This window comes from Gracilinanus agilis, chromosome 2, assembly GCF_016433145.1.
Source record: "Gracilinanus agilis isolate LMUSP501 chromosome 2, AgileGrace, whole genome shotgun sequence".
NCBI classification, from domain to species: Eukaryota; Metazoa; Chordata; class Mammalia; order Didelphimorphia; family Didelphidae; genus Gracilinanus; species Gracilinanus agilis.
Genome location: NC_058131.1, coordinates 224,822,256 through 224,848,684, shown reverse-complemented (window position 1 = coordinate 224,848,684; position 26,429 = coordinate 224,822,256). Strand labels below are relative to the sequence as shown.

The following is a 26,429-nucleotide window of genomic DNA, read 5'->3' as shown; positions in this document are numbered from 1 at the left end:
AGGTTTTGTAGCATTTGAACTGAGCCCACATTACAAAAATTTAATAGTTATGGAGGCAATAGCCCATGATATTGGCATAGCATGGGATTAATCTTTAAAAGTATATTACCACTTCTTATCATAAACTAACTTCCTTTTTTTAAAAAATTGCCCTCTTTTTTCTAGAATTTAAAAATTACTAAAAATCATTTTGATACAAAGAGTTTGTTTTATTAAATTAAGCTAACAACAGAGTAGTTGGTCACCCAGAGCTTCGAAAATTTTGTTGTAAAAGAGGCATCATTTTCATATGGTTTTAATTAGATTATTTGCTTGGCATTAGATGATTTAATTGCTTGGTTGTAACTATTTTATGATTGTTATCATCAGATCATAGACTTGGAATAGAAGGAAAAGCAATCTGGCTTAGCCACTGATTCCCAAGGAAGTTAAGTGACTTATTCAAGATCACTCTGGTAGGGGCACACCTGAGACTGAGCCTAGCATCCTTTCCATTCCTTCATATATTCTCCCTTAGCCTGTCTCCATTTAATTATTGCCAAGTTTTGAGTCATAAATACAATTATTAGATTACATTGGTAATTAAAAAGTTTTTTGTTATAACTTCTAAGAAAAATCTAGAGACTTATAACAATTATAAATGCATTGCTCTTCTAGGTTCTTTGTGAACTTTTCCAATCATCCCCTCAGAGAGGGAACCTTCCTACATCTGGAAACATTTCAGGGTTTATACGACGCCTCTTTTTGCAGTTGATGCTAGAGGATGAAAAAGTGACAATGTTTCTTCAGTCACCATGCCCAGTGAGTATATTTTGTTTCCCTGAATCATTTCCCCTCTCATGGTTTAACTATATCAAAAGTTTTTATTTATTAAAAGCTATGAATAGTGTCTGTACTATTCTGTATCATCTCAATCTGCTACTGAAAGAAAAATAGAATGGACTTCATATATAGATTCCACTTTTTGATTATTTTAGTCTTTTCATCAAAACTCTCCAAAAGGTATTACTTATTTTACCTTGGATCTACTGTATCCTATTCTCTCAGTCCTCATGACTAGTAACGTACTTTTCCTATATATGCTGAGTAAGGGATTTGCTATTATATATCTTGATGACTGTATTTAAAAATTTTTTTTCTACTTTTCCATACTTCTCTGTGCTATAATAATTCTATGTGAATTTTTCTCTTTAAAATCTTTTTTGTTCATAACATATTAAAGTATTTGTGTTTAATTACAGTTTTGGGGAGTTTTGACATTAAAAAGATCAGTCATATCAGCTACCACAAAGATTTTACTTTGAAATAATCTCTATTTTCTTTGCTATAAAGGGATTTTTTAAAAATACACTGCATTAATTAATGCGAATTAGACCTTTCAAAGGTACTCTTAAATTTGAATCCTTACTAGTGATAATTTACTTTTTGAAATTTTGATTTTTATAATCAAGAGTACAGAGAAATAAAAATATCCCAAGTAAGTGGAAATAGAGAATCATTTATCATTCTTTTAAAACATCATTTATCTTATAATGTGAATTTTTCTTAATGAACATAGGTATTTTGAAAGAAATTTTATGCTTTGGGAAGGGCTATGAAATTCTGCCTGCAAAACAGAATGTTAGCTCACTCTTTGTTTTCATTTAATTTTTAGCTGTACAAAGGAAGAATAAATGCTACTAGCCATGTAATACAACATCCAATGTATGGAGCAGGGCACAAATTCCGTACACTTCATCTGCCTATTTCAACAACCTTGGCAGAAGTTCTGGATAGAGTTTCAGGTTGGTCTATCTTCATTTAATTTTTGCTTATATTTCCTGAAATATCCTTTCTGTTTGTTTTCATGATAGAAGTTCTAGTCAGGGACTATTTCATTTTTGTTTTTACCTCTAGTGTCTAGGATACCATACTAGATGGGTACTATATATAAATGCTTGATGTTTGGCTTACTTATATCTATCAATATTTCCTACACTACGGATTTTAAATTTATATTAACCATAAATGGAAGGAGATATTGGAGAAATTTTACTCAAAAAATAATTGGACTAAATTGGCTTTGAGATGCCTTCCATTTTTCTCTGAAATTATAGTAAAAAAGTAAGCATGTAAAATATATTTAAGTACTGATTACATCATATCCATCAGCATCTGAATATATTAAAATTTCCATTTTAAATTATTATTTCTGATCCTTCCAGGGATTATTTTATGAGAGTTGTTTTCAGAGTCGGGAACAACTGGGTTTAATGTCCATAAAATACTGTACATATGTATAACTCTTGTCAAATTAGTTAACCTCTCGCTGCCACCTAGCAATTCTCTAAATACTCAAAAAAGTTTCAAAGTAGGTGCCATTGAATAAGTTCCTAATTCAGGAAGCTTCCTATCTTCCTACACATTGATAAGAGTTTTACTCCAGAATGACCCCAAGCCTTGGAGCTGTTTCTAATTTACCTCTATGAAGGGGAATGGAATGGAAAGTAATATGCATTTATTTATATAGTGCCTCCTGAGTTGCCAGGCCTTTTTTTTTAAAAAACACAAATTATTTTACCTGCTGATACTCATAACAATTCCATAAGGTAAGTGGTACTATTAATATTATTATTTACATTTTAAAGTTTAGGAAACTGAGGCAGAGAGTAAGTGTCTTTATGATTGTCACAGAGCTAGTAAATATCTGAGATTGGATTTATTCTCAGGTCTTCTTGATTCCAGATCCACTTAGCACTCTATCCAGTCCACTACTACTGCCTATAATTTACATATAAGCACAAATTTCAAATCTTCCTCATAATCTCCCTGTTCTGAAAAGAGATTAGGGGAAAACACTGATAGTTATTTGCCCAACGTAGTAGTGATGGCAAGAGAAAATAAATGTAGTTAGTTACTTTGTTTCAGAAAGTTTAAACATTGGAGTAAATATGAAAAAATTGCTTGTAAATTAACATGAATAAATCATGTAGCAAGGTGGCATTAGCATGTTATGTTCTTGAATAAGAGGTTAACTTCTGCCTCTGTTTACTTATTCCAAAAAATACTAGAAACCATTATCATAAGAGCAAAAAAAAAAAAGTAATTTGATTCTAAAAAATCTTCGTCATAGCAAATCACTTGATATGTTATGTTTTTGGCATTGGTTTTGAAATTCTTCAAAATAATTTTTATAGATTATGAAACAAAGCAAGTGTTGCTTGGAAAAAATAAAGCATAATTATCCGAATTTCATTGATCTTTTCAGTATCCCAAGCAACTGCCTAACACTTTAAGTTGTAGGAAAGTTGCAGGGATTCTTTACTTGGGAGCTCCTCTATCCATCAAGGTATAGTCACAAATATGGACGAAAAAGAAAAAAATCAATAATCTGAATAGTTACAGGTCATTTATGATAGGAAAATAAAAATAAATTGTATATTAAAACATAGTTATGAATTAATATTGTAATACTTTTTCTTTCCATCTCTTATTACTTAGAACAAATCACAAAATGTTTCCTTTTTAATAGAAAGGAATAGGATTGTCATGAAAATCATAGTCTTAAAACCATGAAAACAATCTGTGAAATACTATTTATTGAAAGTGTGATGACCATATTATATCCCCGGAGTATTTAAACCCCTCTTCTAACTAAATATTGAGAGGGTAGTGCACTAGGAAAAAGTGCTGCTTCTGAAATAAGAGCACTTAGGTTCTAATCCCAGCTCTTCTTCCTCCTACAGCTGTTAAACCCTTATAGCCCCAGATTCTTTATCTCTAAAAAACACGACATTGTACTAAGTAATTTGATGCAAATAGTATACATCAACTTGTAGGCACCTCAGGCCTTTTTGGCTCATTTACTTTGCTCATAATTGTCAGTTTAGGTCAGTGAGGAGTGGGCAAAGGAAAATAGACATGTTTATCAAAAATATATTTGTTTTGACCAAGATTCCTGATTGACCTGTTGATTTTTGAAAAAATTGGATAGTTAATTATGGTCAGTTTTGCCTTTGACCTTTTAAGAAAGTGTTTGGAGAAACATTAAAAAAAATACTAGACTGCTGTCTACAGTTTTTAGATTGACTTCTAGATCCACAAGAGAAGTCATTTCTTCTGGGTTCTTGTTTTATATTATACAAACTTTGGGCCCATTTTTATTCCTGGGTTTACATGATTAAAACTTTGATTAGTTTACTTGGGTAATTCCAAGAGTCTATACCCAGGAGTCTTTTGTATTCTTATGCTTTTCCTAATTTCCCCCTTTCCCTTTCAATATTGAACTTCATTTTGTGTTTAAATTGAAATAAGATGAACTCTTTAAGAATCCTTTTCCCCTTACCTTTTGATTTTTTAGTAGTCTTCTAATCATGATCTGATTAGTGGTTTTGCTTAAGCTCTTGGTAAGAATTGATTCTTTCCAGACGATTTTAGGATTTAGAGGTGGCTAGAACTTTATAATTAATATAATTCCAACCTCTTCACTTTTATAGACAAGGAAACTTGGGTCAACAAAAGTTGTGACCTGATCAAGGTAGTAAGTCGCTGAAATCATTTGAAGTAGGATTCAAAATCAGATCCTCTTTTCCTGCTATGACATAAGTTCTTTTGTAGAAGGCTAAATATTGAATATGTACATCAGTGTATATAATATTTTGTTCTAGTAGTCCCCTGACTTTTTTCTCATGAAAAATGAGTTGTGTTACCTTGTCTCCAGAATTTTTCTTGTTTGTTTGTTTTTCTGTTGAGTTTAACTTTCCTTTTCATTGTTCTGTTCTTTGCAAAAAAGAAACTTTATCTCTTGGTTCTTCTTATTTTGGTTTTCTATCACTTTGTGCAAATCTTATCTTTTCTCTGAATTATTTATCCTTCCTAACTAATCAATATTATTGTCACATTTTTATGTACCATTTCCATCCATTCTCTCAGTGTATACAAATTTTGTTTCCTGGTCTTGGTTATTATAAAAAAAATGCTGCCTTAAATATTGATACATATATTGAACATTTGCTTCTGTCTTTGATTTCCTTAAAGTATCAAACCAATAGTGTAAATAAAATATCTCTAAAACCAACAGTTTTCATGTATAGAGCTTTTTCCCTTTGATTTGGGTATTTTAAATCATAGGTTATAGAAATCAAAGCTGAAAGAAAATTAGAGATTATATGGCCTCATTTTACACTTGAGAAACCTACCTACAGAAATTATATGATTTGTCGAGGATCACATATTAGCAAATAGAAAAGTTTACATTCAAACACATGCCGTTGAACTTTAAAACTAATAATTTTTCCTCTACCATCAGATATAACGTTGACTAGGTGATTTATCCAGTACCTTTTCATAAATAAATAAAAATCCCATTGAAAATGAATCCTGACTTCAAATCTTTTTTTTTTTTATCTTTTGTTATTTAAAGATAGATGATTTTCTTTAGTACTATTCGAATATACAAAAAATTTAAACAAAAATTTAAGGAATGCAGCCTCTGCTTGTAACTTGCTAGTGCTCTTTTAACTTGTTTTTTCTACCAAAATATAACTTCATTTAGACTGAATCTTATTGTTTAGTCAGAGCTGGCTACATTGATTTATCTTATGTTTCTTTTTATGCTTCCAGATTTTGTTAGGTTTATTATCACCATGATAGAATTGTCATAGGATAATTGAATTTTGAAGAGATCTTAAGAGGTCTAGTTTAAAATCCATCTACTTGCAGAAATACTTTGTACAAAAACACTCAATTCTCCTTGAATTCTTCTATTTTTATGAGACAACACATTAAATTTTTGGATGGCTATAATTTTTTCAATTAAATTTTCTTTTTAATTCTAAATACTTTGTCCTACCCTTCTCCCCCTTATCTCATTAATTAAAAAAGAAAGGGAAAATTACCCCCCCCCCCCAATATGTTTAATCAAACAATACGACATATTATTCATGTCTAAAATTATATGTTTCAATTTGCACTCAGTCTATCATTTCTCTATCTGGAAAGGAATAACATGTTTCATCATGACTTCTTGAATTGTGTTTTATTCTGTTGTGTTGATCATAGTTCCTTAAGTCAGAATTTTTTTGTCTTTACAGTTGTTTATTGCTTCCAAGCCTATATTTTACCAAGAAATGTGTTTTAAATAAATTATGTACTCTTCTGCAGACACCCCAAGTATCACTGCTAAACTAATTAATGAACAGAAAGATGACAAAGAAAAGAAAAACCATGAAGAGAAAGAAAAAGTTAAGGCAGAAAATGGATTTCAGGACAATTATAGTGTTGTTGTTGCCTCCGGTATGTTTTTAGTTTTATTTTTCCATCTCAATTTAATTTTTGTTGTTGTTGATTATGTAAAATATGTGAAGTTTATTCGTTTAATGAAGTCAGTAATTTTTATATTCTAGCTGTTGAATGCAGCACATAGGAAAATCAGGTTGATTATACATGAATATTTAAGCTATACATAAACTGGGAAGGAAGCACTTTTTCTTAATTATGAATCCTAAAGAGTTTTTATGCATTCTATTCCATTTCAGCAATTCAAATAACCCTGAAAATGACTATGGTTAAAAAAGAAAATTGGATACTTTTAGTAAGTCCCCTTCTGTTCCCCCTCTTCCCTCAAATTCATAAATTTTAAGTATTATTCAATATTTCTCAATTTGGACCTCTGTATTATAAGAAGATCCAGGCCTATTTTGTGGAGATGGTTCTCAGAAACAAGGAAAAAATTGCATGACTAAACCATTTATATCAGTAACATATGAATATGAATACCTAATAAAACTTAAAAATTATTTTTAACTGTTTTATTTTGTATTAGTAACTTGTAGTGACAAAATCTTAGTTTTTAGGAAAGTTTAGGTGTATTCTAGAATAGCTAGATGCTAAAGCTGCGTGGGTATATGTGTTAAAGTCCCAATCTTGCAGATTTTTGGGGAAAAAAAATTTACCATGTTTTCTCTAAGCAAGGCAAAGGCGAAGTGAAAAATTAACTGAAATAAAGATGGATGGAATGTTTCTTTTTAATGCTCTCATGTGGGAATATATAGTCAGAGAAACTTGAAAGTTACCTGGTAGATAATTAACATTGAATTATTATTGGGAAAAGAAATTAACCAGAACACATGTTACTTCTTAACTTTTCCTTTCTTTTTTCTAATCTAATTTAATCATATGTTAATTGTTTAGTTGCAAGGGATAATGGAAGAACATTAACCATCATTATGGCTTCTTAACTGTTTGATTTTATTTAATAAATAAGAACATGTAGAATTAGAATATCCACGGAAATTATTTTCTGTCAAAATTGGATTGAATTTTAAAAGCCAGATTTGCTTCAAAATACTACTTGCACCAAGCAATTATTCTTTAATATATGTTAGTGGACTGGCTAATATGTCTACACATATATATACATACACATATGCAACATATATATGTAAACTATATTTCCAATTAGGTGTTTATAACTGCTCCCTCCAGGGATATATTGCTGGATTAGTATTGACAGTTCTTTATTTTTTCTTTTTTGTCATAAAATCATTCCTTTTTATCAAATAAACATTTAACAACTTAAAATCTAAGGTTTGTTTGGGTCCCCCACCCCCACGCCCTCCTCCCAGGCTTGAAGTCCCAGTCTAAAAGAGCTGTATCATCTACACCACCTCGTCCTCCATCAAGGAGAGGAAGAACAATACCAGATAAAGTGGGTAGCTCTTCATCAGGAGCCGAGTCTGCAAGCAAAACCATTACTGTTCCAGTTTTTCACCTGTACCATAAACATTTGCCAGGTAATTTTCAGAATGGTAGGAATAGTTAAATAATTATTTCATTTTACATTAATTATGCATATTATTAGCAGAACCATCATTCACAGTATACTTTAGCACCCATTTTACTTAAGAATTTGATTAATGCTCTATATTGTTATTTTAAAGAGAAATTTAAACTCTCATAATGCCTAACTTGTCTTAAAAAATTCTTCCCTTTATTGAGAACACCAGTTCTTTAATTTCTCAGTAATTTCTGACAACATTACCACTTCTTTCACTTCATAGCTTTCGCATTGATTTTGATCTTTTGGTTAGCCAGTTCAGTTGAACTCTAGCTTCCCCTCTAGAATTACTTGTTCTTCTGTCTTTTTGCCATTCCTTCCTTGCCCAAGCCCTGAAGTAATACCCTTATCTGCATTCTTTGCTCTTATTCATGTATTGCTGAACCAAGCTAGAGGAAATCATAAAACCATGCTGACACTGAGTACATTGTAAATTCCTGATAACAAGTCAGTCTTTTCAGTCCTCCTTATTTAATTTCTTATCTGGCTGTCTCCTAGTGATCTCTTCATTGTATGACCTTACAGTCATTTCTGTCCTGCTTTTTGTCTACCACATCTGACTCTGTTCCTGAATACTCTATTGTTCCTTCCTACCAGAACAACAAGGTTCCAAAGTCTGGCATATTTTAAGTGGTATTTATTTTGTTCCTGTAAATTTTGGCCTGACCAAATTTAAAGGACAATATATACTATTATACTCTCCCTCCCTTATTTCCAAACCAAAGAATCAGTAGGCTCTGGAAGGGCATTAAAAGACAATTTTCTGATCATTTCCCTTAAAGGAATGTTAATCCTTCATTTCAAACTTAAGACTTTCTAACTGATGAATTAATAGTATTCTAAAGTTAAGATTTAGGGGATTTTAGGATTCCTGCCCATTGCTTCTTAGTGTTTATTAAACAATTCTTACCAAAATATCTTGCTAACTTTTGACTGAGAGTGTCTTGCTTTGTTCTTAGGCCAACCACTGCCAGCTGAGATGACCCTGGCCCAGCTTTTAACTCTGCTGTATGACCGGAAGCTCCCTCAAGGATATCGTTCAATTGATTTGACTGTTAAATTGGGCTCTAAAGTTATCTCAGACCCCAGTCTTTCAAAAACAGATTCTTTTAAGAGACTTCATACTGAAAAAGGTAGGTATTCTTATTGCTATACTTAGAATTTGTTTTTTAATTCATTTGCTTCAGAAGCTCCAACATGTGATTCAAACTATGTTATAGTACTCACACAATAACTTTTTATTTTTTGTTCACTAGCAGTTATGGTAAAATACCACTAAAATAACTTCCTGGTGTAAGCCGGGAAAAGGAGTCTTATGGGCTCACTATATTAAAAGATGGTTGCCAGAGGATTGAACTATTATCAATCTTCAATTAAGAATAATCTCAAATCAAAATTGACTTTTATGGAAGTTTATTTAGAATTAGGAAGGTTGAAGGTAGGGAAATTGAGAGAGAAAAACTCTGGCCTGGACCAGATAATAATTTAGAGGCCCAGTAGAGGGACACAGAGGTTAATTAAACAAGGCTTCTAGCCACAAGGACTTTTACTATGAGAGGCAAGAGAGGCCTCCCTGTGGGTAGAGCTTCCAGAAACGCCAAGGGAAAAACCCCAGCTGACTGAGGAACTTCTCCTTTTAAAGGGATCATTTGTGCGTCACTTCCTGTGCCTCTCTCCCAATTTGCATGTCCAATAGACGATTCTCATAGTACTACCAAGGGGGCAGTCAGTTGATTCTGATTCGTCACCCACTCTAGCACAAGTGGGTTATGGACCTCCCAGAATTAGAGGTGTTCTCACCTTTGGTGATTAAATCTAAAGATGGGCAGTGTAGACTTAATCTAATTATCACACTGTTCTATAGTATTGAGTAAATTAATACAAATGACTATTACATTTAAAAATTTAAAAATTATAGAAGCAGCATGAAGTATTTTATAGACATTATTTCAATATTCTGGTGAGGTGTTAAACATTAACATCTTCATTTTGCAAATGAGAATCTGAAATAGAAATGTATAGATTTGTCAAGTTCTTGATCTTAGTGAACAAACTGGAATACATTCAAAGTTATAATTTTCAATATAATTCTTTTCTCATTAGGATACATTCAACATACAGCAAATCTCATTTTTAGAATATGGAAAATGATAAAGTAAACTTTTTAGTTAAGCAACTATAATTTTTTTAATACTTCTGTTAAAGTTGGTAGTTTTAATCCACATTTTTGGATATTATTGTTTTCCTTATTCATTACTTATAACTTTATTAATTAAAATTTTCCTCACTTCAGAATTATTGGCAGTATTTTTTTGTATGCTACAAAAAAAGCGAAGATGCTAAGGAGGGTACTCATCTAATAGGCCATAAATTTTATCAGGGGAGATTTATTTTCAGATCACTTTTTTGAATCTTTTATACATGCAGCCAGTATTATTCTTATCTTCACTCATAGTTCTCACATTTCTTGGATAAATCTGTAATCTTTTTGTTATATGTATTCTTATACTAAAAAAATAAGTTAAGTAGTTCTCATTAGATCATGACTTTATTAATAAGTAAGATAGCCGTACCTGATTTCTTAAAGGAAGTATATGCCATACATACAGTAAGTCTATATCCTCCTTTTATATCTCCATTCATTTTCATTTTGTCATTTTAGATCATGTTGACTTACTTGGGAGCTGTCCAGAAGATGAAATTATCACTCCAAATGATGAATGTATGGAAGCAGTGTTGGATGAATCTTTTCTTGAAACATGCCCTATTCAATCACCATTGCAAGTTTTTGCAGGAATGGGTGGATTGGCTCTTATTGCAGAGAGATTACCCATGCTATATCCAGATGTAATCCAGCAAGTAAGTTGAATTCATTATTTAGGCATAATCTAAGTATAACAACACTTTTAATTGTTTTTTGTTTGTTTGTTTGTTTTGTGTTTCCTTTTTTGCTTTGTGAATTTCTTTTTTTAAACCCTTGTACTTTTCGGTGTATTGTCTCATAGGTGGAAGAGTGGTAAAGGTGGGCAATGGGGGGTCAAGTGACTTGCCCAGGGTCACACAGCTGGGAAGTGGCTGAGGCCGGGTTTGAACCTAGGACCTCCTGTCTCTAGGCCTGACTCTCACTCCACTCAGCTACCCAGCTGCCCCCGTGAATTTCTTTTAATATTGATCAGAGGTATAATTTCTTCAATATGGGAAACATGTTCCATTAGTACAGATTAACATCAGTTTATAATTTATACTCTTAAGTAGTTGCCTTAGGCAACTAATTAAATGGCATACAGTCAGGATATACCAGCAGCTGGACTTAGGCATAGTTGTTTTGTTATCGTTGTTGTTAACTCTAAAATTGACCCTTTGCCTATCACTCCATCTTCATTATTTAGAACTCCAGCCTTTTAATCAGTCTCTGCATGATTGTTCACAGTTCTGAGCATAGGTCTAACATGATCCTTTATGTCTGTGAATAAAAAAGATTTTGGCAGTTATATTTTAGATGGAATGGAGATTAGAAAGTAGAGAATAAAGGTGCATCTGGGTAGCTTACTGGATTGAGAGCCAGGCCTAGAGACGGGAGGTCCTGAGTTTAAATCTAGCGTCAGACACTTCCTACCTGTGTGACCCTGGGCAAGTCAATTAACCATCATCGTCTACCCCTTACCACTCTTCCGTCTTTGGGGGGTGGGGAGGGATGGTGAGAGAGAGAAGAAGAAGTAATCGTATGAAGACTCTATTATAGTATTTTAGGTACATGAAGGAAATATTTAAGCAAGATAATAGAGAATATAGGATCTTTAGAAGTTGGGGAGATAGAATTGATATGTTTGTGATTAACACATATGTCAAGTGATTGATAAGCCCATAGAATTGTATGGATTCTTTGTAGGAGATTTTCAGTAGCTGTGGTCAAAGGACCTTTGGATAAGAGAGCATGGATGGATTGAATGAGACATTACATGATTCCTTGCAGCCCTAAATCTTTGATGACAAGATAACTTTTAAATCAGGGGAAAGTATGTTCAGATTTTCAAATACATTTTGGATGGTTAGCCCTTTGTAGTTTGAGAATTTGTTATTCAACACATCAGTGCATGTGTATTTTTTATAATAGACTTGATACCAAAAGGAATTGTATTTTTTCTTTTTTAAAATATAATTTTATTTTTAAAAATATGTTTTACATTGTTACATGATTCTTGTTCTCTCCCTCCCCTGTACTGTTTCCCGCTCCCGGAGTTGACAGGAAGTTCTACTCGGTTATACATGTATTATCACTCAAAACCTATTTCCCTAGTATTCATTTTTGTAATAGAATAATCTTTTAAAACCAAAACCCCAAATCCTATACTCATATAAACAAGCAATAAATCTTATATTTTTCTTTTGCATTTCTACTCCCACAGTTTTTTCTATAGATGTGGATAGCATTCTTTCTCATAAGTCCCTTGCGATTGTCCTGGATCATTTCATTGCTATTAATAGTAAAGTTTATTACATTTTATCAGCCCACTATGTTTCAGTTACTGTGTGTGATGTTTACCTATTTCTGCTCATTTCACTCCACATCATTTCATGGAGGTCTTTCCATTTCTTATAGAAAATCGAGGGGTTCATCATTCCTTATAGCACATGATATACCACAATTTGTTCAGCCAACCCCAATTGAGGGATACCCTCTCATTTTCCAGTTTTTTGCAATATAAAAGTACAGCTTTAAATATTTTTGTACAAATAGGTCTATCCCCCATTTTTTAAAAAATCTCTTTGGGATACAAACCTAGTAGTGGTATTGCTTGATCAAAGGGCAGGAGTTCTTTAAAGCCCTTTGGGCATAATTCCAAATTGCCTTCTAGAATGGTTGGATCAATTCACAACTTCACCAACAATGCATTAGCATTCTTATTTTTCCCCATCCCATCTGACATCTATTATTTTCCTTTATTATCATACTGTCCAATTCATTACTTGTAAATTTGACTTAGTTCCTTAAATATTTTAGAAATTAGACTTTTGTCAGAGAATTTTGTTATAAAATTTTTTCCCAGTTTGTTGCTTCCCTTCTAAATTTTGGTTGCATGGGTTTTGTTTATACAAAACCTTTTTTAATATAATATAATAAAAATTATTCATTTTACATCTTGTAATATTCTCTATCTCTTTCTTGGTCTTAAATTCTTCCCTTCCTCATAGATCTGACAGGTATAGAAGTCTACATTCACCTAATTTCTTTACGTCACTCTATTTAAGTAATATACACATTTTGAATTTATCTTGGTATAGGGTCTGAGATATTGATTTAAACCTAACTTTTGCCATACTGTTTTCCAGTTTTTCCAGCAGATTTTGTCATATAGTGAGTTCTTTTCCCAAAAGCTGGGATCGTTGGCTTTATCAAACACTATATTCCTGAGGTCATTTACCCCATGTCTATTCCATTAATCTACCTTTTTCTCTTAGCCAGTTCCATATTGTTTTGATGATTACTGCTTTATAATACAATTTTAAGATCCAGTACTACTAGGCTACAATCCTTCCCACTTTTTTTTCATTAGTTCCCTTGATTTATTTTTTTCTTCCAGATGAACTTTGTCATTTATTCTAATTCTATAAAAAGGTTTTTTGGTAGTTAAGTATGGCACTGAATAAGTAAATTAATTTAGGTAGGATTATCATTTTTATCATATTAGCTCACCCTACCCATGAGCAATTGATGTTTTTCCAATTGTTTAGATCTAGTTTTAATTGTGTGAAAAGTGTTTTATAGTTGTGTTTATATAATTCCTGTGTTTGTCTTGGCAGATAGATTCCCAAATATTTTGTATTGCCAAGAGTGATTTTAAATGGAGTTTCTCTTTCTAACTCTTGCTGCTTAGAAGAAATTGTATTTTTAATAAAATCATTTGATAATGCCCTAGAGAGGCTTGTGATTTAAGAGCATTAATTCGAATAAAAAATTTTAATGCCTCGATTTATCTTTTCATTAATCTCAGTTCTCGTTTATTATGCTTCCTTTTTATGAGAATACTTTTTATATGGCTTCCAGGTCACATATTGGCAATACGGCTAATTTTACTCCTGTGTATGTGGTAGTTGATTCTACTTCTCATTTTCATCATTTGCCTTACCTTAGTGTGAGTGTTATTTAGGGAATCATATGAACCATTTGAACTTTAGAATGAAGAAAACATGAATTTAAAATTTGTCTCTTGACATATATTTAATGTTTGTAGGTGGGCAAATTGCTTCATCTCTCTGTGGCCCCTGGAAATCTCTTTAAGATTATTTTTGGCATAACATGTTTTTTGGCCTGCATTTTTCAAAAATGTTTCTTTAAATGATAGTAAAGAATGTTTCCTCTGCACCTATTAAACCTCAGGTTTCATGCCTCCATAAAAAGAAAACTTAGGACCTAACCTTGATATAATCATTTAGTAGTTTGTAATATCATCCTTATCATTTACTCCTATTACTGTTATAGCTCATAATCCACATAATATTTTGAGAGTTGCTATATACAAAGTATCCCATCACTTTATGGCAAACCTGCTGATGAACCTCTTGTTTAGCTAGACTAGTCTTTTGAAAATAGGTATATATTCTGCTGTTGATCTCATGCTTTACAGATTTTTGATAGGAAACCCAGAATCCCCTTCATCTCACAATGAAGTATTAGAATAGAGCTTTAAGGTTTTGAAATTTCATAAACAGAAGCACATGAAAATATTTCCAGTTCTAGATAAATCTATTCAACCATTCCATTCAGGTGTGTCAGAGTTAAAATGCTGGTTGTGGATTCTCCTTGGTTCAAGTAATACAACTAAAATTTCTCATAAATTACAAATGTAATCCATCTAATGATATCATTCAGACCCTTTCTAATTTAATCCTTTACCTCTTCTGCTTTCCCCCTCTCCAATTTTAAATTAAGACAGCTCTATTAGTTTCTTACTCTTTATATGTTTAGCTAAGCAGCTCAAGATTAGATAGAGCAAAGGAGCTTAGTGGAATTAATAGTAATAGCATTAATTTTTTTCAGCATTCTTCACATGACTATTCATTTGGTTGCATTAAACCCTGAGGTAGATTTTAAAATTCTGTGTTTACCTACTCCCAAAAGAGATAAAATAAAAAAAAAAAACACAACAAAACCTTAATTTTATGACTATTTGTTTTTAAATCCCATTTTTTTTTGTTTCAGTATCAGTTCCAAGATAGAAAGGTGGCAAAGGCAAAGGAGTTAGGATGACATTGCTTGCCCAAGATTATATATGTTTTCCATACTACGCAGTATATAATTGTGTGATTTTGTTGTAATTAAAGTTTTCAAGTTAAAGCAGCATTCCACTTCTCCCTTTAATAAATTCTGAATATGTATCATTATTTTAAAACTCGTAAATAGAATTCCTTTACCTCATCTCTTAAAATGAGAGGTTTAAATAGGTGGCTTTTTGAATAGATGGCCTTTGAAGTCCCTTTTAGCTCTTAAGTTGATGGTGATGAATTAATCAACACTATAGATAAAATATAGCACATAGACCTTTCTATACCCAGTACCTGTGTTCAAAATAATCTCCTTAAATTAGAACATTATTTTCTTATCACATACAACATTGTGATTGTAGCTATACCATGCTTTTAATCACCAGTATCTTGACTTGAGAGGCACCCTGGCAGCCTGAATTCATGTCCTGCCTTTGACTCATACTGGCAGTGGGACCAGGAGAAAGTCATTTCCCCTCTCCGTGCCCTAAGCAACTCTCTAAAACTGTAAGTTGCAGATATGTATTAGAGGTTTGGGAGTTTATGTTCCCAGAGATGCTCACAGTGGTGAAATCACAACCCCAGACCAAAAGGAAATGTTGCCTGATAACTCCATTACGATTTTATAATTTCAGAATTTTAAAATTAGGTACATTAATAGAAAAATAGAATAATAGAAGTTTAGTATTTGAAAATTCTGTCCAAAAAGTTATTTATGATTCTGGAAAAGTTAAATAAAAAAAATGCATGCCAAATGGGAGAAGCACTTAGAATAATAAAAATGTTTTTATATAATGCTGAAATATAGATTTAGTTAAATGTAAATCACACAGGAAGTAGGGCATCTCAGTTTGTGAGTGGCACAAGGTGGCTGTTCTGTCTGAAATAAGGCTCTCATTTCTCATTAAAGAAAGTTTGCTAACAAATGCATAGATAGTATATTAAAATTATAATCTTTAATTTTTTTCTAAATATAAAAACCCTAGTGGGTTAAAGTTAAGGTGTGTTACTCCGTTCCTTAATTCATCTCTGCCATTGGAAACCCAGGAAGAATTGGTCTTTTGAACTCTTTCAGTGTCAACAGAAAGGCTAACACAACACTAAACCTGACACAATTGAAAAAAAATACACACACACACACACACACACACCCTCTTGATACAATTTTATTTTGAAATAAGTCTGCAATATGAAATAGCAAAAGAAAAAACTCTGTAGAAAATGAGTTTTCTTGGGCTAGAGCAGGGATTTCCAGATCACTGATTTGTCATGTTTTAGGGTTAAGTTTGTGAATAGGACAGGTTGCTATACATAACTAATGTCAGTTTCCTTGTAGTTCTGAAATATTCTAGTTTTATGAAATTTTCTTCTGGCTCTGACTGCGTTATATATACTACAATTTAGCCTTACCACTCCTATAATTTTTAAGTGGTTTTAATTTTTAATTAATTAATTTTTAATTAATTTTAATTAATTATCTATTTAAGGATCTGTATTAACCAAAACAATCTAGACACCCCCCCCCCCCCCACCACACACACACATCATTCCTTAGATCCTTATCACATAATACATTTGAATGATAACTATTCTGATTTCAGATACTCTCTTCTTGTATTGATATGTAAAATTTATAGTAATTTAGCTGCCACTCTAAGTAAACACCATTGATAGACTCATTTTTTCTGGGTATGATAGTGTAGGATATAATTATTGTCACCTTAATAGGAAACTACCATTTCATTTTCAACAAAGTGGTTGGGATTGGATAAATTTATAGGTGAATTTTGCCAATGAAAATTTCCTTTACCTTCTATTACTGGAAAACACAAGATATTTCATTTTGAATATCAACTTCTGAAGATCTAAAGAACAAAAAGTCTGGGGCTAATTCTAAGATTTGGGACTACTGTTAAATGTGCATATATTGTTGTTCCATTTGACGTTCACCTAACCCAAGAATAACCTAAAGAAGAAAAAACATCTGAAAGATGTCTTCATTGACTTCGTCATACACAAGATCCTATTGAAAATGGCAAACTGTAGAGTAGTGTTAAAATTGGCAGTCACATTTAGGGGGAATGAGATTATAGTCCAGTTCACTCAAGCATGTTCTTCATCAGGAAGCTTCATCATTTTCATTACTTTATTTCTGTTGTTTTGTCATCTTGTCATCATAGTTTATGTTGTTTTTCATGGAGAAAAATACATGAAACATTATATTCAAAATACAGTTTATCCAGTCTCAGAAACATGCATTTTGATTGTGAGCAGGTTACTTAACTCTGTCGCCTACAGTTTCCTTTTTTGTAAAATACATAGAATCTACTGTCCTGGTTGTCAAGAGATAAAACTAATAAATAATAATAATTTATATTATTATATATAACATATATTATATATATTAAATGAGGAAAACCTTAAAGTAATTTTGTAATATTACTTATTATCATCCCTTAAATCAAACAAATTCATCTAGTTGTTGGTTGAAACCCAAATTTCTTTTAAGATACTGACTTTGGCTTTATAGTCTAATTTGAAGGATATGCAGTGTATACAATTGAATATTTTTGTTTTGGTATAGATATGCAGTTTTATTCTTCTCTGGAGAAATTTCCTCTGTCAGCTTATATTAGCACTTGTTCTGCAAGAAAACTTCCAAGAAAGTTTCCTGTAGACCCTGAGTGTTTCAGTGTCCTGCTCAGGATAACGCAGTGAATATGTGAGAAGACTGACCCCAGTCATCTTGACTGGAGGAACCACTTTTATCCATTCTGCCAGTCCAGAATTTGAGACCATATAGTATAGTTGAAAAAACTATAGATGTGAAGTCTGATCCTATGGTTAAATTTGCCTTTCTAGCTTACCATCTTTATGACTATAGGCAAATCATTTGGCTTGTATGAACCTCAGTTTCCTCAGTTGTAAAATATACATGTATGTACCATCTACCTCCCTAGATTTTTGGAAAGATCAAATCACATAACACCTGTAGAATTCTTTACAAACTTTGAAGTGTTTTATAAATATCCATTATTTTTGATTGAATAAGTTCAAAAGAGAGATGCAAGGTTTTTTTTACCAACTAGGAAGATTAAATAAAGTTTTTCATGCTTGATTTTTTTTTCATTTATATTTCCTGTATTTCATTTTTTGATAATGAATAGCAGTAACTCAAATGGGTAGACTAGCAAGACATGCAAAGTATAGTAGGTAACTAAGAAATAGTTTTTAATATATTATCCAGTAAATGTAAAGTTTTAATATGGATTTTCAAACACAATTTTTAGTTGTTTTTATAGGTTATTTTTGTCTTTGTTTAATTTAGATAATGAAAATATTTTCTACAAAAACAGAACTAATTTGACATTAACCAATTCATATATCTAAAATAGCAAAACTTTATTCTTTCTTAGGTTAGTGCCCCTGTAGTTACATCTACCACTCAAGAAAAGCCAAAGGACAGCGATCAGTTTGAATGGGTAACCATTGAACAGTCTGGAGAATTGGTTTATGAAGCTCCAGAAACTATTGCTGCTGAACCTCCTCCAATTAAGTCAACAGTACAGACAATGTCTCCCATACCTGCTCATTCTTTAGCTGCCTTTGGATTGTTTCTCCGTCTACCTGGTTATGCTGAGGTGCTATTAAAAGAGAGAAAACATGCACAGTGTCTACTTCGATTAGTATTAGGAGTAACAGATGATGGAGAAGGAAGTAAGTGGTAAAAATTAATCATTAATTTTGTTTAAAGTGATACCATGGAGCTCTAAAAATGGTCAAGTAAAAATCTCTATTTTTGCTAATACCTATTATTTGGTCCTTTATAAGTTAAATCTCTTAATATTTTATTTACTTAATTCACCTAAGATCTCCATTTTGGATATGTCCAAATGACAGTTAAAGAAGAGAAATTTGACAGATAGAGTAAATAGATTTGTATTTTGGTTTGCTTTTGTTCTTGGTGGCCAAGTGTTCCCTTGTACATTTGGATCCTAGAAATTTAAGCCTATAAAAATATTTCTCTGTTAGTTGTTATGCCACAAATGTTTTTCAAATTTTTTTGTCTTTGCTGTTTAAAGATAATCCAAGAATATGTACCAAAATATTTATTTTTTTATAATGCCTTAAGCCTGATAAAATTCTAGTTTGACTGGTTAGACTTTTTTTCTACTTTTATTTATAGGCTAGATACTTTAAAGAATATTACCAACACCTTTTAGATACCCTATATTTCTTAAGGTTTTTTTCCTCTTTCTTTTTGTTAATGCAAATTTCTTAAGGTTTTTTTCCTCTTTCTTTTTGTTAATGCAAGGGTTGTAGTTTACTCTTGGATGAAATTAAGAGTGATACTCCCCCCATAAGTGTGGTATATCGAAGAGAAGGAAATTCATAAGGAAGCACAGACAAGCAGGACATAGTTTGTTTTAAAAACTCTCTGAAATACAATTTCACAATTTCATCTAAAATCCTCTTTTATGTCAGATTTAAAAAATTAAATAAACATAATAGTGTTGATTGGCTTGCCTCACAGTGTGCCTCAAATTCAGTCAGATATGTGAGCACTTTGTAACTATAATACATTTGATACAACACAGAAAACTTATTTTTATTAAAGCAGAATGCCCCAAATCCTGTTAGTACTCAGGATTTTCATATTGGATACCTAGTTGATAAAGGTAATGTTTGGTATTCTTAATATTATCCAAACAATGTAATGAATATACCAAATTTTCAGATGACTAAATTAGTAATAATTTGATTTGACCTTTTATAATCTCTGTACTATTGACCTCGTGCATAAATAACATTTTTTAATAATCAAATTATCCTTATGTCTCTGTTCTTAATTCAGGTCATATCCTTCAGTCTCCTTCAGCCAATGTGCTTCCAACTCTTCCATTCCATGTATTACGCAGTTTATTTAGCTCCACGCCACTGACTACTGATGATGGTGTACTTCTAAGACGAATGGCACTGGAAATTGGGGCCGTACACCTGATCCTTGCCTGCCTCTCTGCCCTAAGCCATCATGCCCCAAGAGTTCCTAATTCTAATCTTAATCAATCAGAGGTAAGTTAGAGCTTCAGTTTTTAAATTTTGGGAATGAATCTACAAATGATTGTAATATAGTATGCAGTTTAAGGTTCTATCTTATATATAATTATATTGTTGAATTGAATAAGATAATGCAGATATAGAAGAGGCATAGCGAAAGAAGATTGTCTTTTGAGTTCAATGTACCAGATTATTTTGGCTAGAAGTACTTTTGGCCTGAAAGTTACTAATATAAAATACTACTTGAAAAGTATTTGATAACTATATGACAAAAGATATGCAGTGCCAGACTTAGAAGTTTGTAAGTTATGATCTCTAGGGTTTTTGAGTAGAGGAATGAATATGATCAGACCTATTTCTCTGTAGTTTGCATAGTAAAGATTGTTCAGTAAATGTTTTAACCTGTAACATTTGTTTCTCTGACCAGTGCTGGTATAACAAAAATACAAAATGTTTTGAAAAGCAGGAAGGGACCTTGTAGAATAAAGAGAAATTCTGCCATTTACCAGTATTTTCTGTATGTACCCTTGGCTTTTCTTTACTCTGGACAGGATTTAGAGAATAATTTGGATTCTCCTTTATAAATATAATTTTCTTTAAGCCTCCAGTATCAAGTACACATAACAATGCATCAACAGAAGAGCAGCAGCTTTACTGGGCCAAAGGGACTGGCTTTGGAACAGGTTCTACAGCTTCTGGATGGGATGTGGAACAGGCTTTAACCAAACAAAGACTGGAAGAGGAACATGTCACCTGTCTCCTACAGGTATTTTTGTTTCTAATACGGGTGTAATGAGCACCTGATTCATAATTAGTTTTTTTAAGTGAATCCTTCTTATTTGGTATCATTATCTAAATATTTATTAAAGCTGTAGAGCACCCTAATTGCACAGGTCAGTGTTTCATAACTTTTAAGCTATTTGAAAACTACTTCTCTTACTTCCAACTACCAATTTTCTTTCCTCACTTAGACTTCAGTATTTAGTGGTTGTCAGGAAATGGTGACACAGAATGTGATATAGTACTTGTCGTCCCCTCCATTTAAATATCACTCTTATTCTTGATTCTGAAATTTTTTATCTTTTCCAAAGTGGAAAATACCTGTTGGTTTTTATGTTCATGAGCTCTAAAACTGGCTTGAAGGGCTTCTTAAGTAAACTTTCTAGGTTTGAAAGCCAGATCCCCATTGAAGTGAGTTGAAGAAGGTTAAGTGGAAGAAAAAATAATGTAAAATTTTACTCTTGTCATTAACTGACATTGGCATTGTATTTTATGGTCATAAATTTTTTTCAAGATAAAATAGATGACTCCACCCAGTTTTGAGTTACAAGACTTTTTTCACCTTCAGCCTTTGTTACTGTTTTTAATGATATGTGATATTAATGATGACATCTCGTACATTATTAGCTTTATTATGCATTGTCCTTCTCTGTAAGGCATTTTGTTGTAGTGAAGTGAGATAGTAATTTTTGCCATCCATAGCTGTAATTCTTCTGTTGTTTTCATTAAAACAAAAGGAGTAATAATTTGCCTGAAATAGTCATTACTGTATCATAAATAAATATTGGTAACTTTTAGTTTAGTTTCTTTATTGTTATATGACAAAGTAGCTCCTCTTTTTAGTTAGTTGTTACTTTTGTTCCTATTAGTAAATAGTTACTAGTAATCTCCAAATTAATGTTTTGGATAAAGCCAGTGACTTTTTCCTAGATAGCTAAAATAATTTATTTATGGCAGTGATTTTTCATTTTTCAGGTTCTTGCAAGTTACATAAATCCTGCAGGCAGCTCAACAAATGGAGACTCACAGTCTACTTCGGAGGGTAGAGGACAGAACAGTAATGCCCTTCCATCTGTTCTTCTGGAACTACTAAGCCAGTCCTGCCTCATTCCAGCAATGTCCTCCTATCTGCGAAATGATTCCGGTAACTCTTCTAGATCTATTGTAATTAATCTCCTCAACCATGGTTTTGTGGGAAAAGAGTTTAACTTGTTCTCACAAGGTTAGTTTGAATTAAAAAGTTTATAAATTTTAGGCCACAAAAGCTTTCCCTGCCAATTTTATAGGTTTACTTTTATTTTTGCACTGGTTTTTTTTTTTTGTTTTTTGTTTTGTTTTGTTTTTTGAAAATCTTTGAATTGGGAATATCTTGGTTGGATAGCAGTAGCATTCCATGACAGGTGCAAAAATGTATCTGTTCTATTTTTGCTCCACGAAGTAAATTTCTTTAGAAAGTTTTCTCTAAGTAAATAATATGAGGAAGCTAGAACTCTATTAATAATCTTGCTTTCTGTTTTGGATCAAATGTCAAATAGAAAATGTTTGGACTCTTAAATAGTTCCACTCATTTGAAAATTTAAGACAATAATAAGGTATATAAGAATAGACAGATCACTAAAACTTAGTTATTTTTAGCCAGTTTTGTTAACAGTATTATTTTGTGATGCAGAACGTCTTACATGCTTATTTGATGCGACAAGATTATTTCCAGAAATCATAAATATGCCATAAAAGCTAGTTTTGAAAACACAATACCTTAACCATTAGGATGTGACATGATTTTTAAAATTTCTTAAACTTTTCCTTTCTTCCCTTCCTTTCTGCATCTTATTTCACTTCATTTTCATTAGAACTGCCATAAGAATATTAGCAAAAATTAATTAGATACTGGTATAAAGTAATAAAAGTAAAAGTTTATTGTGTTACATATTAGCAGTTGTACTTTAGAAGCAAAAAAAATAAGTGGAACATGTCGAATGGAAAGAATTACTGAAAGGAAGGTTTGCAAGTTTTCTATATATTCTAATTAGTTATAGTCATTCCTCCCCACCATTCCTCCCCCCAAAAAAAACAACATTAACAACACCTTAGTTTTAGAATTAGCCTTTCTTTTAATAACTTTCCTACATCAATCTATTTAAAATATAATGTTGCTGCCAAGTATTTGGATTCATTTCCTTCCCTTTTTTTAGGTTTCTTTGAAGAATTGAATTTCGTTCATTTTTGCTTGTTTTTTCCTTCCATGTTTTATTATCCTCATATTGGAAGAATGAATAGGTACACAGATCTTTATATTACATTTTCATATTTCTTAAGAAAAACCAAGTGATGAGTAAATTACATAGCTTAGTATCTGGCTTTTTTTCTCTTAATGCTAAGAAACATTCCTGTGTCATTTTCTGTTCAGTTCATTTGCCCCTAACAAGGAGTGATAATATTCAGTTTTCATTCATTTCAACAAGCATACCTCATCCACATGTTGCATTACATTGTGTTTGTATATACATATATATGCTATATGTGTTACTCATCTTAAAAGGAATTTAATAGCACTTTTGTTTCAAATGTCAAAATATCTTCAGTCTTGTGTCAGAAAAAATGCAAATGCTTTGTCCTTTTCAATTCCTCAACAATATATCCAAAGTTGGTCATCACTGAGTAGTTTTTAAATACTGCTTGTGTGCCAGTCCTTGTGCTAAAGTGCTGGCCATGCAAAGAGTGGCAGAAAATAGCCCCTGGCCTCAAGGACCTCCAACTACAGGGCTGGGAAGAACATGCAAAACTGTGTACAAACAAGCTATACATAGGATAAATAGGGAACAATCAATAGAAGAAAGGCTCTGAAATTAAGAGGGATTAGGAAAGGCTTTCTGTGGAAGGTAGGATTTTAGTGGGTCTTGATGAAAATCAAGGAAGCTGAGAGGAATTGATGAGAGAGAGCATTCCAGGAATGAGGAATAACCAGAGAAAATGCTTGGAGCCAAGGCATATGGAGAGTAAGTGAAACAGCAAGGAAAGCCAGTGTCACTGAATTAAAGAATAGTATATGGGTGGACTTAAAGTGTTAAAAGACTGATAAGTGGTCTGGGTATTAGAGGGTGGGGGGATTTTGAAGGGCTTTCACCACCCAGCAGATAATTTGTTTTTTATCTTGGAGGTGATAGTGAACCTTGGGATTTATAATTGAATGTGGGTTAACATTATTTGGACCCTGCCCTTTAGGAAAATCACTGAGGAGAGACTTGTGACAGGCAGACCTATTACAATGGCTTTTGAAAAAACGTGTGTGTGTGTGTGTGTGTGTGTGTGTGTGTGTGTGTGTGTGTGTGTGTGTGTGTGTGTGTGTGTGTAGGCCTTCAGCTGGGTGGTGTCAGTATCTAATGAGAAAAAGAGGGAATATTGGAGAAATGATGTAAAAGTAAAATTGACAAACTTTGGCAACTGATTGCAAATAGAGTGTGAGACCTAGTGAGCAGTCAAGAATGCCTTGACCATGTAAACTTGCTGTATTCTTATTCTCACCATCATTTGTAATATTTAACTTTTCATTTATCAACAAGATAAATGGCCTATAAGAAGTTTTTTTGTTTCTTCATGATTCTGAAATCCTAAATAGGTAAGCAGTTATAAGAAACAATTTTCCTATCTTTTTTACTAATGTGATTTTTTTGATTTTTATTAATCATATGGTCTAAAAATCAGATCATTAAATTTGTTTCAGAATTTTAAAATGATAAAGCAGGTCATAACGAAGGGCATTGGCTTTAAATGTATTCGTCTGAGGTTTTACTATATAGTTATTTGAAAATTTGAACTACTCATGCTAAAAACTAAAATTCCTATTTAATAATGATTTTTGTATTCTTAAACTAGGGCAGTTTTCTGCAAGGAAATGAGAAATACTGCCTATAGTGATTTACTCTTTACCTAATATATTTCATATTATTTGTTCAAAATTTGATATGAATGAATTAGAAATGGCATATTCATTCAACTGCCTGTTGAAATTCTCTTTTGTGAAAAACATTCTACATAAATTCTAGGGATTATTCCAATGTGCATATACTTTAAATTTAAGTTAATTTAATTTGTTTTAAAATATTCTTTCAGGATCAAATTCTTATACTACAGCTATCCCACTCCTGTTTTACAAATGTTAGGTCAGGTCATTGAGTAATAAATTAATGATTCTGGAGTAATCTTTTTTTTTTTTTTTTTTTTTTTTTTTTAATAAAGGGATCTTGTCATTCTTAACAGGTTCTCTCTTTTTTTTTTTTTTTCTAATTTTTTTATTTTAAATTTTAAGCCCTTAACTTCTGTGTATTGACTTATAGGTGGAAGATTGGTAAGGGTAGGCAATGGGGGTCAAGTGACTTGCCCAGGGTCACACAGCTGGGAAGTATCTGAGGCTGGTTGAACCTAGGACCTCCTGTCTCTAGGCCTGGCTCTCAATCTACTGAGCTACCCAGCTGACCCCCTGGAGTAATCTTACAAATACTTTATGAATTAATTTCAAAACATTTTGCTACTTAGGTTAAAATCTATTTTGTATGTAAACCTATTGGAGAATGTTTATAGTGGTATAATAATTTCATCTAGAATGTAAATTAAATGCTAAAACAAAGAGAGTAGCAGCTACCACCTGGCAAACAAATTGAGTGCCAAGAGGGCAAGCAAATTGAGCTACCTATAGATAGAAGTTCCTTGAGGGAAAAATAGGAGGCAGAATATTCCAGGCAAGTTGACCACCATCTTTAATTCAAATCAAGAAGGATTTAAGACAGTGATGGGCAACCTTTTGAGCTTGGTGTGTCAAAATTCGCCCAAAAAATGAGCATAACTCGGGTGATGTGTCACTTCGAGAAAAAAAACCATAATTTCTCCATATTTATAGTTTAAATAACAACAATGTATAATTGTAATACATAAGTATTTAATAAACCAAAATAGGTAAATTAATATAGGTAGAATTATCATCTATAGTATACAGAGTGTCTACGCTACACTATAGCAAATGTTTCATCCTCAGCATGCAGCCTAATACTTCTCCTCGTATCATCAAAAATGGCTACATATGTCAGTGCTGACACACGTGTCATAGGTTTACCATCACCGATTTAAGAAGTGTTATTAAGTGCCAGGTACTATACTGATAAGATTATGGAGTTAGCTGAGTCCAAGAGTTCAATGATTCCCTGATCAGTGACCCTACTTCCCTCCCATTATCCAAGGAAACACCACTGTTGGAGATGCAACAACGTCCTTAGCACTATCAGATGTTTCCATGTCAGAAACGGTTTTTTTAGAAGAATGATGAACAGTTATGACACTATCATATCATAAAGCACAAACACTTTGGGAAAATGTTTTTGTAATACAACCAGCTAAGCAAAGTCATCCCAAGGACTGGATGTAACATCAGTAATATAACTTCCCCGACATAATCTAGTTTGCAGTTCACGTTTTTGTAATTATAAGTTGTTTCACTCATGTTGATTCTTTGTGACCCCAT

The 26,429-nt window shown here is 32.3% G+C and overlaps 1 protein-coding gene across 2 annotated transcripts in view; it reads left to right on the top strand.

The window, feature by feature from the left end:
* Nucleotides 1-26,429, top strand: part of BIRC6 (baculoviral IAP repeat containing 6) — a 325,846-nt gene that overhangs the window by 190,563 nt on the left and 108,854 nt on the right. For both annotated transcript variants that reach the window (XM_044663691.1, XM_044663690.1), the window contains exons 56-65: nucleotides 658-801; nucleotides 1,655-1,784; nucleotides 6,142-6,273; nucleotides 7,605-7,772; nucleotides 8,776-8,949; nucleotides 10,479-10,675; nucleotides 18,496-18,796; nucleotides 19,935-20,152; nucleotides 20,739-20,903; nucleotides 21,893-22,061. In XM_044663691.1, the coding sequence (XP_044519626.1) occupies nucleotides 658-801; nucleotides 1,655-1,784; nucleotides 6,142-6,273; nucleotides 7,605-7,772; nucleotides 8,776-8,949; nucleotides 10,479-10,675; nucleotides 18,496-18,796; nucleotides 19,935-20,152; nucleotides 20,739-20,903; nucleotides 21,893-22,061 (1,798 nt within the window). The remainder of the gene's footprint in view (nucleotides 1-657; nucleotides 802-1,654; nucleotides 1,785-6,141; nucleotides 6,274-7,604; nucleotides 7,773-8,775; nucleotides 8,950-10,478; nucleotides 10,676-18,495; nucleotides 18,797-19,934; nucleotides 20,153-20,738; nucleotides 20,904-21,892; nucleotides 22,062-26,429) is intronic.